This window comes from Pteropus alecto, unplaced genomic scaffold, assembly GCF_000325575.1.
Source record: "Pteropus alecto unplaced genomic scaffold, ASM32557v1 scaffold270, whole genome shotgun sequence".
In the NCBI taxonomy this organism is placed as follows: Eukaryota; Metazoa; Chordata; class Mammalia; order Chiroptera; family Pteropodidae; genus Pteropus; species Pteropus alecto.
In genome coordinates this window covers 5,032,471-5,049,325 of record NW_006430735.1, presented here as the reverse complement: position 1 = coordinate 5,049,325, position 16,855 = coordinate 5,032,471, and the positions used below count along the sequence as shown (strand labels likewise).

The 16,855-nt window shown below is 39.5% G+C and overlaps 1 protein-coding gene and 1 long non-coding RNA gene across 3 annotated transcripts in view; one reads left to right on the top strand and one right to left on the bottom strand.

Moving 5' to 3' along the window:
• Positions 1-16,855, top strand: part of LOC112484770 — a 43,057-nt gene that overhangs the window by 19,448 nt on the left and 6,754 nt on the right. The window lies entirely within an intron of this gene.
• Positions 6,075-16,855, bottom strand: part of PLCXD2 (phosphatidylinositol specific phospholipase C X domain containing 2) — a 46,747-nt gene continuing 35,966 nt past the window's right edge. The window contains exons 4-5 of one of the 2 annotated variants that reach the window (XR_003048170.1): positions 12,443-12,696; positions 6,075-12,181 (exon numbers count right to left, since the gene is read on the bottom strand). Coding sequence is in view for 1 of the 2 variants with exons in the window: in XM_015595441.2 (XP_015450927.1) it covers positions 12,537-12,696 (160 nt within the window). In the remaining variant the exon portion in view is untranslated. Of the gene's footprint in view, positions 12,697-16,855 lie in introns of both variants that reach the window. The other variant, XM_015595441.2, reaches the window with a different exon arrangement.

Below are 16,855 nucleotides of genomic sequence, written 5' to 3'. Positions count from 1 at the left end.
ACGTCTAGTTAACTGCCTGAGACACTTAAAATTTCTGGCCACAAACCTCAGCAAAGCGAATTCACTTCAGTTCTATAAATGATTGACGAAAATAGTGTCAAACATTACCTTGTCTAATACATGGGCCAACCCCTTCTCTAAATGAAGTTCAGAAAAATAGGGCCTCCTTATCTATGCCTGAGGTGATATCAGGTATCTGGTTTGAGCATAGATCTTGTTCACGTGCGTTTATTATGGAGCTGGGAAGGACCTTGTGGCATTTACTACTCCAGGAAAGATAAAAACCACTCTGGTCAGTAAAGAATATGGGCTACAGCTTCAGGGACAGATATCTTCTATAGAGACATTCAGTCAGGCAAGGGCTTTAGTGGTCCTCCATCAAAGGTAGCAAACAGCCCTGCCTCAGTAAATGATTGACCTGGCTGCCCGGGGTGATAAGCTTAGGTAAACAGGCTTGATTCTGCTCCAGCAATTTCAGGAATTTTAACTCCCTAGGTCCCAAAGCATAGGCTTCCTGGGAGATCCTGTCATTTGAGGTTGACAGCCCTCTGCAGGGACAGTGTGTTCCTCAGAATTATGTGCACTCTGGTATATCTTGGAAAGAATTCATGTAAGCATAATTCTGGAACAAAGCCACGTTTGCAGAACCACGACTGCTGGAAGGATATCAATAAATCACAAATATAATTTTTTATAATGAAAGATAAAAAAAACTTTCCAAACTTTTGAAATATGTAGAGGAACAACAATTTTCAGAGGAGAGAGAAGATGGAAGAAAAATACAGCCCGTTTTCAGAACATGTTGGTGGACAAATGATTGAGTTTTTCCAACACACGTCCACATCTCCCACATCTCCTTCAGTAGACCATCATCCGACGATCTGGTCACAAGGCCGGGCAACATGTTTGTTTTGTAATCTTGAGAGAAGGGCCAGGACCAGACAGATCACCTACCTTGATTGCTGAATTCAATTTGGAGTCTTTCCTCAGTTTTCTTTCTGACTCAGCAGTGACAGCCCACGACTGTTCCAATCCTTGTTGGAGTTTGGGATGTTGGTAAGAAGCATCCACATAGGCTTTTACTTTTCCCTAAGCAGGAGATTGAGGTATTCCCCTCTGTTTCCTTTTCTGCTCTCTCTCTCTCTCTGGCCCCTGCAGATAGTGGTAACAGGCAGTAACTTGCTTGCAGCCAGGTATGTTGACAGATGTGAAGGAGGGAGCCTGAGCTGGTCTCAGCTGCCTAGTCTGGCCAATCATTACACATCAGGCCAGGATCTTAGTCTTGCTCAAACCCAACCAGAGATCTTGGTGACAAAACTAGACAGCAGTACTGTGTGCAGGGTGTGTGTGCGTGCGTGTGTGTGTGTGTGTGTGTGTGCGCGCGCACACGCGCGCAAAAAGCAGGGTTTATTAGCTACTAACTATCCACAAAAACAATAACCTTACAATTGGATCTGTAAAGTAGACAAGTACACAGGAGAAGAAAATCCCTTTTATTTCACTTCTTTTTATTTTAGCAAGTAGAGATCACTTTATCAAATCTATTTAAGAATAAAATTTCTTCTATTGAATTCTTGTCTGGAATCATCTGGAAGTTCCTTGAACAAATATATTTATTGAGAACGCACAAAATATGTTGGGCATTCTATATAATCTCATAATAACTTTGAGATTTTATGCCCATTTTATGGATGAGAAAACAAAAGCTCAAAGCGATAATGGTCATGCAGCAAGTAGGTGCTGAAGACAGGATTTGAACTCAAGTCTTCTTTAAAACCAGTATCAGTGTCAATGTACTTTGCATGATTCACACTATGGTAGGATGAATAAAAGCCCCCAAAGATGTCGATGTCCTAATCCCCAGAATCTGTGAATATGTCACCTTACATGGTAAAAGGGGCTTTGCAGATGTGACCAAGTTAAGGATTTTGAGATGGGAGATTATCCTGGATTATCCAGGTGGGCCCAATGTATCCTAAGAGTCTTCTAGAGAGGTCCAAATCAAAGAAGATGTGATGACAGAAGCAGAGCTGGAGGTGCTGTGCTACTGGCTTTGAAGATGGAAGAAGGGGCCATGAGCAAAGGAAGGTGGCTTCAAGAAGCTAAAAAGGCAAGGAAATGGAATTTCCTCTAGAGACTCCAGAAGGAACATGGTCCTGCTGGCCCAGTTTAGACTTTTGACTTTAGATTTGAAAGGTAATACTTGTGTTGTTGTAAGCCACACAGTTTGTACTAAATTCGTTACAGCGTCAATAGGAAATTAATACATACTCTCTCAAAAATCTTCGTGATTATCAGCTCATTCTCTCGCGTAGCATCCCAATCCACATAGGAATGCTCTTTATTAAGCCAAGCTCCCCCTTCTTGAAATGGCAACTTGTGGGTCCTAGCTCTTTTCAGCATACTAGGCACTCATGGAGGCATTTAAAAAATATTGGAAAGGACACTGGAAAAGGACTCAGTGTCTGGATTCTAGTCTCAGCTCTGCCTTAGGCCAGTCAGTCTGGTTTTCAGTATTCTCTCCTGTAACATTAGTGCCTAGACACGTGTTTTTGGGTCCCTTCTACATCTAAAATCGTAAGATTCTAAAATCTCAGTCATGTAACAATTTAAAAGTATTTGAAGATATTCCTGTCACTTGTTTCTCATCTTTTCCAAACTCAACATCCCTACTTTCTCATGTGACATAACTTCTGGACCCTTCACTCTCTTAGTTGCTCTTCTCTAGGAAAGCTCTACTGCAGGAGTCCCCAACACCTGGGCCGCAGACTGTTACCGCCTCAGCTCCACCTCAGATCATCAGGCACTAGATTGTCATAGGAGCACTGGTCCCTGGTGCCAAAAAGGTTGGAAATTGCTGCTCTACTGTACCCATTTTCCTCTAACATGTGTGCTCAGATCTGTGCATAGGGCTCAGCCGTCCCTCCGTGCCTGCTTGCGTGCTTGGTTTCTCTGGCTTTCTCAACACCCTATCTTGCTAAAGCCCATCTAACTGTCTCTCAGGATTCTTTGGACTTACCTTAGTCTGTTTCTTTTTAGCTTGTTCTATCCAACCTTGCCTCTTAATAGAGAGCACCTATAATCAATAAATTCATATGTCTTAGTGTAGTTTTTTTTTTTAAATAAGAAGGACCAAGGCTTTTTAGCGCTAGTCTAAATTTGAATCTTTGCTCACTTACAAACATTTAAATGATCGTTCATTCTAAGAGGCACTTAAAAGGCAATGGTTTACAGCATTTTAGGATCATAGATTCTTTTGAGAATTCAATGAAGTTATGGATCCTCTACCAGGAAAAAAGTGCACAAATTTTGCATGTCATTCGGGGTGTCTGGCTCCAATGAAGTTGTCCACTGATCCCTCTGCTGTATGGCAAATTAGTTCTACACTTACAGTGTTGTTGGTGGAAGAAACCTTTGCAAAAGGCAATCTAACATCTTCTTCTAGATCCCCTTATACTTCACAGAGGCCTGGAAATGAGACTCCCTGGGCCCAGATTGGATAAACACCCAGTGAGGATCAGGGCAGAAAAGTCTTCAGTCCAAAAAGCTGAGAAGTTCTTGGGTTAAACAAAGAACAGCTTTCAGTGGCCTCCTTTTGCAATAAGAGCTCTGTTCCTTAGAGCCTTTCTCCACAGAATAAATTCTATTCTTTAGACACCAGGCCCCTTAGATTAAAGTCATCTGCTTACCTAAGGATTCTCTCAATTTCATGATGCTACTGGACAGAGGCTGACACTTCTATGTCCTCTTCCCCACCCATGCTATCCCAAAACACTGCCCAGCTGTGCAAACACCCTGGTCTAACTAGCACTTTTGTTTAACTGGCACTCGTCCAGGCCATCCTGGATGAGGTTTCAGGCACATGGGCTTTGGCCACTGTCCCTCCCTTGCAACCTCTCACCCTCTCTAGAAAAAAAAAAAAAAAAGTTTTCAAGTCTTAAAAATAATAACACTCCTTTGGTCATAGTGAGCAGATTTGCAAAGGGAAGGGCAAAGAAACATACTTCTGAGCAAGAAGAATTCCTTTGGGGGAAAAAACACACACACACAACAAAAATCCAGGACATTCAGGACTATTAGCTCCAGGGGTTCACAGAAAAGGAATCACTTTCCAAACTGAAGAAATGGAGTTTGCTCTCTGCATTCCATGTGAACCCTGCACAGAGGTCTGTGGGACTGAGTGACTCTGGCTCCTTGTTTAAACTGCAGCATATGACAATGGAGAGAACATGCTCTCCATAGGACGTCTACAGAAAATATAAAGAAACTTATATTAAAAAAGAGGTGATTTTCTATTTCAAATAGCAGTTTATGTATTTATTATTTGGTTAAATGTTCAAAAAGAGCACAGCCAAACTCAATTCTTGGCAAAAGTGTGTGATAGAATCAACTGCATTTTTTTTTTTTTTCAACCTGGAAAGGATTCTAAACTGAGGTTACTTCCATAGCTTCTTCACAGAGGACTCTTTAGAAAACTTAAATTTCATTTGAAAGGAAATTTTGTACCACTGTTGAAAAACCCAGGATCACTTCTACAAAGAGAAGGTAACCACAAAATAAATATAACATAAACAAAATGATAATAAATGTTAGCTGGATACTATTGCCTTTTTTGTTTTTGCTAGATAAATAAAGGGTAGAGAGTTTTCGTCATTAAGCTAAGACTTTTCTTTCAGCTAATCAGAATAATTACATGATTAAAGATATTAATACTATTCAAGGATGTGGCCGTCTTCCACCCCACATCATTTCGCATACCACCAGTGGCATGAATCCCACTCTCTGGGCAATGTATATTTGGTCCAGTGATTGTGTAACTTTCTCTTTCATTGTCTGAATTTATCTGTTTTATCTCTCATTACTGTAATCAGTCCCTGCTAAATCATTCACCAATGAATACAATGGTTAGCAATCAACCATGTTGAAGAAAGTGTTGGGTGCTATTTGGCAGGGGTAGGTACAAAGTTCCCACCCTACTACCAAAACTAATACTCTTGAATATTTATATTTCCCAGGATCTGTGCTAAACACTTTCCATATGCTTTCTTATTTAGACTTCTAAATAACCCTTCATAGTGGCCATTATTAGTCCTATATCCTATATTTTGAGATATTAATTTGCCTAAGGTCGCACAGGCAGGGTATGAGAGAACTGGGATACAAAGCCAGGTCAGTGCATCTCTGAAATGCCTGTTCTTAACTCTTGTGCTAAGTAGGATGTTTATAACCCAGTTGTAACATGATAAACTAATTGGTGATAAGATATTAAAGAGTTCATACATGATGTAACAGCTCCATTGTCATAGAGGCAATATCTCAACCTAAGTACATGTTCAGAAATTGAGGCAGATCAGTAGAATCTTTGCAATTACGCTATGCGGGTTATAACTAAACGATAACAAAGTGCACGCGGGAAATTCCGACTATGACTATGTTCTTCGATTGCTACAGGAACTTGAACAGAAATATAATTACCCCTGATTACCTGTTCTAACACTAAACTATATGAAATGAATGATTGCTTAGAATTGATTTGATCTCTGCTAAATTCATACATAGTTTTTTCACCTCAACACATTACTTTTGTCGAAGATAGGACAAAAAGAGAAATTCGTTGAAATTAAGATATTCTATTATAAAGAATTAAGAATGAGGAAAATATTGGAGTCTTCTTTGCCAACAGAAGCTGTAGACCCACACTTATTTGTTCTTCATACACATAAACATATAATCTCTCCGCAGTGTTCTATTTCTGGGCGTTTGGCAGCCACTTACAGTAATGTGGGCTGGAGATGGGGGTCAGGTGAGAACACGGTTAGCGGGACCTGGCCTAAGCTTACTAGAAACAGCTGAGGATGAAGTTTATAAAAGGCCAAGTGATGAGGCTGTGTGCACATTTCACGCATGGCTCTCCATGGGGATTGCGGGAGTGTTCAGCTGATTCCAATATGTGCTCGACAGGCTGAAAGGGTCTTCATCCAATAGAGTAATAATAAAGTATTTTGTTGATGTCAAGTCTATAACTTTTTAAAACAAAATTAAAAGTGGCCCAGTAATAAAACATGCATACAAAGTGCCTGCTGAAGTTTTATATTTATTATTAGGTTTAAGCTTATGTAGGTAGTTCAAATCAAATACAAGAAAAGACATCATGTCATGTCTATTGAACGTTTTCACAGTTAAAATGAGGTAATCTGGCTTTACAATGTTTTAGTTTCAATTAAGCAGTATAATCAGGTGGGGGAAAAATGTCAAGTGAAATGTATATGAATATAGGATAATTATGCCACAAAATACATTTCAGAGTATCAAGCAGCATATATGCAAAATTTTAATTCTAATCTTAGAATTGGTATAATTTATTATTATTTTTACTTAATTTAGCAAACAGCATGCACTGTAATATAAAACAAGCAAGAGGATAAAATATAATATCTAGTAGATTATTTTCAGATTCACTCATCATCTGAACTGACCAAGACTTATTTTCACTATGACAATATCTGTACAGTAGTCCTCTCTTATCTGAGGTTTCACTTTCTTCAGTTTCAATAATCCACAGTCAACCACAGTTCAAAAATATTAAACGTAAAACCCGGAAAGACAATTCATAAGTTTCAATATGAGCACCGTTCTGAGTAACGTGATGAAATCTCCTCCATGCCGCTCCCTCCCTCCCAGGACATAGCTGATTCCAGCATACATACATGCTGTACCCGCTCCCCCGCCATTTAGTCACCTAGTAGCCATCTAGGTTATCAGATTGACTGTCACCATGTCCCAGTGCTTGTGTTCAAATAACTCTTTATTTTTCTTAATAATGACCCAAAAGCACAACAGTAGCAATGCTGGCAATTTAGATATGCTAAAGAGAAGCTGTAAAGTGCTTCCTTTAAGTGAAAAGGTATGCATGTACAGGAAAAAAACACAATATGTATAGTGTTTGGTACTATCTGCGGTTTCAGGCATCCACTAGGGGTCTTAGAACATATCCCCCATTGATAAGGGGGGACTACTGTATTTTCTAACTGCTGATCAGTGAGATTAAGTATGAAAGTTGGCATATACACAACACATATATGCATACACAATACAACAATACATACACAATCTGTATGTAATACTTATCAACTGGGGTGTAGATTATTAAGTATAATAGCAGCAAAGTACCACTGTCTCTGGAATATGTACTAGTATTTATCATATTGATATTATAGATTCACAATTGAAGTGTTATTAGTGCTATAAACTAGTAACTTGTAAAACTGCAAATGTACAAAGCTACCAAAGGCCTATTCGACTTTTCAAAGTGCTGTGCTTCTTGTTGGGCTCAAAGCTTGTGAGCAAGCCCCTGCTATTTGAATGAAGTACTGGCCCCGAATTCTGGGCTCCCATCAGGTACAGTTCTAGTGATTGGGTGGGAGTGAGGAAAGGGGCAGAATAATGCATTTGAGAAGACTGAGAAGCAAAAACCACTGTGATAAGAGTGCGTTTGGGCATCGTCGAATATATGTTCCTTTTATAAGTTTTGCCAGCATCCTGTGATTAATAATGATCAGCAGATGTTACAGGATGGCCAGGAGACAAGAGGAGAAAGTGGTATTCTATGTAGGAGATGAGAAGGAATGAGATCAAAAATGTCTCCAGACTATTAATAGGGTTACCTCAATAAACTATGGAATTGAATTCCTAGTAATCAGAAGAAAAATATTTCACCCAAACTATGTGGCTTAGAAATGAATTTAAAAAGTCCTAAGACTAGAACATTATATCTACTGCAGGATACAAAGAGTTGTCTTAGAGTATTTTCAGTGTCTAAGATTGTGCTATTTCAGTAACATCAATAGCATTGTGTACTGTGTTCTCTGGGTGAGGACCAATTCAGCAATACAGTGACTTGTCACTATTTCTAGTAAGAAGTTGGGGAATCCAGAGGATAAAGAGATAGTGGATCCCTTGGGGGCAGTAAAAAGCTGTTCAGTATCACTTGGAATTAAGGGTAAAGTTTCCAGCTAATCAGCTGTCACCCAACCAGTTCACTCCGGTGTGTCTCAAGGCAACACTTACAAGTGACAAAGCCATGGTGGCAAATATCAGGAAGCAGTCTGAGCAGAGGGCCAAGCTGTACTGGGAAGTTAGTGGAATTTAGAGGAACAACCATGTTCTGTGTCATACAAATCAAACTTCCTGTTAATTTGGAGTCTGATGTTATCAATTTCTATTCGTTAGCTTGTGTCATAACATGACTATTTGGAGTGTGTTTGGGAAAGCCCATCTCTCAGGAGCGCACATACGGTTGGAAGATTTTTTCAGCCTTCCTCATCTCGTTATATGCATCACTAAAGATGCCACCGTTGGACAAGTTCTGCCATCCCATACCACTTCTACTTAGAGAAATGAACCCAAGTAGCACTTCTGCACACATGCGACACATGGACACATTACAACTGCAAAGCCCCTTAACATAAGGCATTTAGCCTTATCATTAGGGACCTGATATTTTGGGGAGCTAGTTAACCAAGATTTGTAAAACAGCATTAAGGTAGCAGATGGCATCTTTATTCCAGTTGAAAGAACCAACTCAGATTTAGCATAGGATCACTTCCTTGCTCAGTCATGGGATGGGAGTCTCATGGCTGTGCCCCATTCTTTAGCTCGTTCTGTTTCCCAGAATCTAACAGTAAAAATCTGCAGTCAGCCAATAAAGAACATTACAAAACTTCAACTGTGATATGAACTAATTCTGTCATATGGTCTGGATTTGTATAGCCCTTTTGCTTCCCAGGAAGACAGGCAGTTTCATTTCAGTTCTCATCTCTTCTGTTTCCCCACCTTTAGCTTTGCACTAAGCCTTCTAGCTGGGTTGGAATAACATCTCTGTGGGAAGCACTTTTCTTATGGTAAGATTCAGAAAAACCGAAACAGAAAATCCAGTCACACCACAAAATGTGTTTAATTCTAGAATGCTCCACCACATTATCTTCTTGAATAGAAACATAAACTTTGTGATGTGAATATGAGGTCATGAAAGAACTAAGATTCTTAAGAATGATCATTACCTGGGCTCAGATCATGTGCTTTCCTTTGAGTTTATATAAAATCTTGGTTTTGGACTGTGACTTAACTGTTCTCAAGAATTCAAGGTCTGGACTCAGCACTAAGGAAAATAACTAAATTTAATAACTAAAGTCCAGTACAACAAATATATAATATTTTCTTTGGCATGACCCATTTATATCTGCCATTAATTTAAAATTTAATCCTCAATAATTTATTATTCTATCAATTCTATCTTGACCTCTCCAATCCTAAGAATGTCTTCTGTACCCAAGAAACTACAGTGGTACCTCTAATAGGCTCCACATTCAAGCCTTTAAACACTGTTCTAATCTAACCGAAACCCGTGATGGTCCCCTTTGCCACCATGCCATGGAAATGTGGCCAGGTGGCAAATGATCCAGGGAGCACATGAAAACTCAGTCAACTTTTCAGTGTAACTGTGGCCCCAAATCCTAATGCCCTCTTTGGCTCAAGCAAGTACATTTTTAGATGATCTTGAGGTTAACTCTGAGCAAAGATGATAGCCTTGTTTGATCTGAAAGGTCCCCAGAATTTGTGAGAATAAGTGATATAGTTGAGTCACCCTTTTTATTGTTGGCAGTTGTAGACTGTGTCATGGAACTGAAGTCAATTTTGCCTGTCCCATCACTGACTCTCTTTGTTTGGCTTTAGGACAAGGAGCAGAACACACATATCCCTTGCAATATGTTGAACAACTTTTTCTTGGGGCAGGGATTCTGCCAATTCCAGGGTGTTTACCAACGGTGAACTGTAAATAATCCTCCTTCTATCTCCCAGAACTCCTGCAGAGAATTTCAAAATGCAAGCCAGACTGTCAACCCAAAGCAGCATGAAGGAGTGAGCATCTGCACTCACCACAGAGAGCAGGACTCCATGCATGCAACCTTGGTACCATTTTCAGTGCTTTGTCTGTCATGATCAATGACCTATCATGCAAACACTGAGGTGCACTTAAATGGTACAACCCAAGTGCAACTATATATTTTAAAACTAAAGGAGAAAATCAAGTAAACATTTCACTGAACAGTCAGCAGCCCTTGGGTGTCACTGGCATCCTGTGTAGATGTCTGTCACACACCTGGCCTCATAGCACCGAGCACCTGGACAAAGCTGAGGCTCAAATAAAACAGAGAAGAGTAATTCCCCTCTTGCCTCCTTATCTCTTTGCCAAGTAATTAAGATTTGAAGAGGGGAACCCATCTAGTCCCTAGCAGTTGACCAAGAATTAAAAATAAGACCAACATGAAACAATAACAACAAATAAAACCCTGAGGGTAAGCCAGGGATTTCAGAGCTTATCACTGGTTTAATATCAGAACTGAAGGAAAATTGGGAAAGTGAGGGCACTCACTTTCTTATTCCTTTCTAGAGAAGGCGCTAAATAATTCGAAAATAATTTGAAAATAAAATCCCAGAAACCCTTTTGGAGAGTGGTTCAAATGCAAGAAAATGAAAAGTTAAACCAGATTTTTCCAGAAGTGTTTGTGTTGTGACCTCCTCAATTGTGGAAGCAAAAGGCCAGGGCTTAAATTACTTTACAGAGTAAAGGCTGGAAGACCAAGAGTTGAGAGTGTGCATGTGCTTTTAGTATCTCCCTTAGGCTATCCCCCACTGCAGGTGACATGCAAGTCCAGCTATGAACATCGAAAAATAGAAATGGGAAGCTGCTGGGAGGTGGTCCAAAGATCTTTATACATGCGCACATCCATCCAGGATTCCATGTTTATCTTTCTTCCTTAAGAATCCAGAAGCTGACACTTCCTTAGGGATTCTCACAGTTCTGAGGAGCATTCCCATACCCAGTTTTCTTTCTAGCTCCTTTTCTTTTCAACTCTCTTATAGAGGGTCTTCCTCAAGAACTGAAAGTTCTTTATGACCTATTTCATTTTCTGTCCCAGTGCGTGGCTTCTCAGATCTGGACCACACCCACACATGAACACCGACCCACACATGAACACCGTCCCCCACATGACTGGGGGAACCAGGATGTCTATAGCAGAGTCAGAGGTCACTCACAGTCCTGAGAGGCATGGTCCTGGTGCGGGAGGAAGACCATGGCAGCATCGGGCCTGCTGAGAAAAGTTCAGGAAGCTCCTTTGTGAGTGCTCTTGAGGTAAGGAGCACTGAAGATACTAAATCTATAAATAAATAAGTGAATAAATAAATAGAAACATAAGAGGGCTCGTCACAGATAGGCACCTCTTATAAATAATAATAATAAAAATCCCTTCTTGAGTTTCAAAGCCCTCATGCAGTGGAGATTATTAGTCTCTAAACAACCTGAAGAAAGGAGAACAATCAAGACACAAACTGAAAATGTTCCAACACTGGGCATTTCTCACTTGATGACATGCGAGTCATCCTAAATGTCCCCGAGGTAGTCTTGTTTTCAAGGAGTTACAGAATGGCTCCAAATCCACTTGGAGCATCCTCCTTAAATCCATTGCACTTTCCCGTGCATCCTGTGTCTGCCTCCCTGGTGTCACGACAAGGTTCCTTCCATTAGCTTTGTGTCCCAGAGCATAGACCTGAGTTCCAGGAAGACAACGACAAGATGCAATTCCAAGATCTGGCTTGAAGATCCAACTCCAAAGAGGACTTTGCCAAAATGATGAAGGTGCTTACCTGGCAGCTATTTTGGGAAAAGCTACAGAATAATAAAAAATCTGGCGTGCAACAAACATGCATGTCTATTTCTTGTTGGGCCTCACACTGCAAAGAACTCTCATCATTGCTCCTTCCACTTTTAAGAAGGAGCCAAAATAAATAGAAAGGAATCAATGCTTTAAAACTGGGAAACACATTTCTGACACCAAGGGCGGTATGCACTGTTTACCTAAAAAATGAAGTCGATCAGTTACAAAGCACGAGCTATGCAAGAACAGCTTGTGACTGAAATACCTTGGTGATAAATGTCTTACTCTCTCAGGGAAGAAGTGACATTCGACATGTCTAGGGAGAACTGGTGCTTGATCCTTTATCCCCTCAAAGCCCCAGATTGATGTTGAGCCACCCCGAAGGGCAGCACCTGCAATGAGCCATTCTTTTGACCCGGAATGCCTTTCTGGTTCAGTCTTCTCACTGACTCAAACACAACATCCTGGAAGACAACAGGGAACTAGGTCAATTAGGGGAATACTCAGTACCCCAAAGGAACTTGGAGACCCCATTGCCATATTGCATTCAATATCATAAGCCACTGGGGAGATTCTAACCTTGATCACATGAAACATGCTTTTTTCCCCTGGGACTTAAGATTTTCAAAAGTCTCATTTGGGAAAAATGCAATTACAAGGTCTGTAATTTTGTCCAAATGGCTCTGAGGAGGTAAAAAAAAAAAAACCCTCCTCCTCTTACTCACTTCACCATCATTGCCTAGGGACCATCATAACAGAAACTCTTCAGAACTCTAGCCTGGAGCAACAAATTCAACACTGAGTTAAATAAAAATTAAATCAGCATTTAGCCAAAGCTCTATCCTCCTGTAGGAGGTCATTCAATTCGATGACAGTTGTGGCAAAGTCCACCAGGTCCACGAAGTCAGATGTGATGATGTTGACACCCATGACTCCAGGCTTCTGAGTTTTTACCCAGTCCAGGATGGCAGGAAGATTCCTATACAGAGGAAGATGTTGGGGGAAGAGAGGGCAGAGGGCAGAGTTTAGAAGGACTCCTCCAGAAAGAGAAATAAAACATTTCTGTTAATGTCACAAAAAAATCTCAATAAAAGCATGAGCCCTCAGAAATTTGTCCATTTAAGCTTCATATCCCTTTCAGGGATGAGGTGATATCTATCCCATTAGAAAATAGTACTTTTAGAGTTTTTATGCTGGAAGAAATTATTTGCCCCAAGCACCAAAGAGATTTATGTCAACAGGACCTTGAAAAACCTATATCAAGAGCCTAATTATTAATAGGTTCTTTAATTTTTTTATCATAAATCTTTTTATCATGGAAACTTTCAAACATATTATACTGAAGGAAAATTATAATAAGTATATCCACCCTCTAGATTCTACCACTAATATTTCACTATACTTGCTTATCGCGCATCTATTCACCAATCTGTCACTCTACCCTCTCATCAATACATCTTATATTTTGACAAATTCCAACTGCAAATATTTATATACATCCCCTAAATACTCAGTATGCATATCATTAACTAGGGTTTCATTTTATTTATGTCCATTAAAGTGCACAACTCTTAACTGTAACCTAGTTGGGTTTTGACAAATGTATGCACATAACCCATACTCCTATCAAGGTACAGAAAATTATCAGCACCCCAGGAAGTTCTTCATGCACTGTCCCCTTCAATCCCTGCCCCTATCTTCCCAGAGGCAACAGTTAAATTATTTTTTTTCTACCACAGATTAAATTTGCCTGTTCTAGAGCTTCATATAAGCCATGCAATATGTAATCTTGTGTGTGAGGTTCTTTTACTTAGCATTTTGGTTTTGAAATTCACCCATGTTTTTGTATGTATCAGTACTTTGTTTTTTAATCAATGTATAATATTCCATTGTGTGAATATACTATAGTTTGTTTATCCATTTTCCAATTGATGGATAAGCAGGCGGTTTCCAGTTTTTGGTTATTATGAATAAAACTGTTATGGGCATTCTTATACAAGTCTTTTAGTGGACATTTATTTTAATTTCTCTTAGTTAAATACCAAGGAGTGAAACTGCTTTATTATATGGTAGGTTTACATTTAGTTTTGTAAGAAACTTCCAGATCTTTTTCCTAAGAGGTCGTTCCATTACATCTTCCCATCGACCAAGTATGAGTTCTGGTTGTTTCACATCCTATCCAAAATTTGGTGCTATCAGTCTTTTTAATTTTAGCCATTCTAGTGGATGTGTAAAGATATCTCATAGTGTTTTAATTTGTGTTTTTCTGATGACCAACGATGTTGAGCAGTTTGTCATGTACTTATTCGCCATTTGAATATCTTTTTTGAGAAGTATCTGTTCAATTTTTTTACCATTCTTTTTTTCCCTTTATTTTTCTTTTAATTGTTGAGCTGTAGAAGTTGTTTATATATTCTGGATGCTGATCTTTTGTCAGATACAGTTTTTGATATATCCCCACCTGAGACTGCTAAGTTGTTTATATATTCTGGATGCTGGTCTTTTGTCAGATATAGTTTTTGATATATCCCCACCTGAGACTGTCTATTAATTTTTTCACTTGCATATTTTGGTGAGCTGAATTTCTTAATTTTCACAAAGTCTAACTTACCAATTTTTTTTCTTTTATAGTATCTGTGACAGACTTAAGAAACTTTTGCCTATTTCCAAGTCACAAAGGTATTTTCCTCTTTTCATCTAAAAGTTTTATGGCTTCGCTTTTATGTTTAGATCTAAGATCCATCTCAAGTTAATTTTTACCTATGGTGTGAAGTAGGGGGTCAAGGTTCACCCTTTCCACGTAGATATACAGTTATTCCAGCAGTATGTGTGGCTTCTTAATAGACCAATGCTTTCTCAGTTGTCCAATAAACACAGTCTGTCAGTCTCATTTTATAATATGAGGGCTTTATATGTGATAGCCAGAACATTTTGTGCATAGAAGCTCACGATTTAGTGACATAAACTATAATGACAATTTATGTGATACTTTCCATATTAGTACGGGGCAGGGGTAGAGAAGAGGGAGCTATGGAGTGTCCTCATAGTTTTACACCATGGTTAAAATAGCTCACTAAATACTTGATAAGTTAAAACTGCTTTAAGAAAGATACAAACTAGGGCTTACATTTTAGTTAAAGGACTGAAGATTTTTTTTTAGGAAGAATTTATTCTAGGCCAAAATCGAAAATAAGCAAAGTTTATCTGAATGAGCCCCTTTCTCTTCCATTGGTACACTCTCCTGGGTTGTCATCTTCTCTTTTTCTTTTAGGAGGCTGACCTCCCTTCCTTGAGCACACATCCTGACTTCTTAGTCTTCTCTTACACAACTTATCAAGGCCTTGGTAGCATTTTCTCCCACTCCTCTTTCTTTTCCTCTTATCATGACAACTATAATCAGTCTTGGGTCCCTCCCCTCATTCAGTAGATTCTATAATAAGCTATGGGCTAAAACACATCTCATAAATCGATTTGCATTTTATATTAATAGCTGATTATGACTTAATAGACTACCATCACTGGGATACTTCCATTTTTAACTGGGACTCTCAAAGACATAATAATCTCAATTTGACCTTAACTTATTCAGTTTTGCTGTGCCTCAGTCTCTCCCCTTGTAAAATGAGAATAATACCTAGTCCATATAGATTTTTTCTGGGAATTAAATAAATACATGCAAAGTGCATAGAACCTTGTTGGGGATACAGTAAGCACTACACATGTGTTTGGCATAAGAGAAGGAATCATCAACGGTGGAGTTTGGGGCTGGGGGTAAGAAACTTTCCTAAAGTGGTCAGTCACATCGTGCTGCCTAGGTGGCAAAATGCTGTGGCCTGAGAATGAAGGACCACAAATATAGTCTTCCCTTGGATGTAGAGACCTGGAATACACAGTGGTTCACATGAAGGCGACAGCAGTACTGACTCATTCAAGACTTCCTTTTAAAATCGCTAGTCACTGTTTAAGTATGAAATGCAGGTGCCATCTTCTGGTCATCATGGGGAAATGAGAATTAAAGGCTTGGTGGCAACTCCAAGCTGGAGCCAAACCTCGGGGGATCCCTGGAGCCTGAGCAGAGAAATGTGGGAAAGGCATGCACCTGCGCTCACCAGTGACAAAGAACTCTCTGTGTCAGCTTTGGGTTGCATGTGTCAACTTTCCCCAAGGCAAAGATCAAATAACCAGGATTACGCACGAAGAAAGGGAAATGTAGAACCTGCTGTGTGGAGGAGCCACTTTATTTTCTTAACTCCTGGCCTTTATTTACCAAGATGAGAGATCAGTGCAGAAGGTGAGCCAGATATTGCTGACAGATCCCAGGCACCACGTCCCCAGGGCTGCAGAGCAGCAGGTTAGGGACTTCCCTTTGGCTTTGAAGCCCACTCCACTGTGTTTCTGGGTTTCTTTAAGGATAGGGATGGCATGCCTATTTTCTGCCAGGTAATGTGGTAGACATTTTCATGTTAAGACTCTACAATCATATGTGGTATTATTAACCCCATTTAACTAGGGAGAAAATCTTAGCAAATTTATCAAAGGCCACTCCATTGTTAAGGGACTGCATTAGTTTGCTAGGGCTGCCATAAGAAAATGCCACAGACTGGGTGGCTTAAACAACAGAAATTTAGATTTCGGTACTAGTAAGAAAATTACATGCCAGTGGGGCAGAAAGGACAGGGCCCTGAAATATGCTATATCAAGTCTGTACTGAATACTGAAAAAGGCAATAGTCCAACAATCAGAAGTCCAGAGTTGAGATTTATCATTGACTCTTACTAGCTGTGTGGGTCTGGATCACTGAACCTTACTGAGCCCCATCTGAAATGGGGTTGGTAATGTGCTTTAGACAATGTGCTCTCTTAGAGGGTGGTTTAATCTAAGAATAAAATGAAATCATCTGCAAGAGGGTACTGTATATTTAGAATATATTATACAGATATAACTTACCTTATTTTTAAATATGCCCTCTTATTAGTATAGCTCTCTGTCTAGCCTTTTATAACAGTGATTTTGATATTGTTTTATAGGAATTTACATGCTTATTTTTCCTGATAGACTTTAAGTTTTATGAGGGCAGATAGTTCGTTATTCATCTGCTATCTTTGTACCTATCTCCTCCTAGGTAATCAATCTTTGTT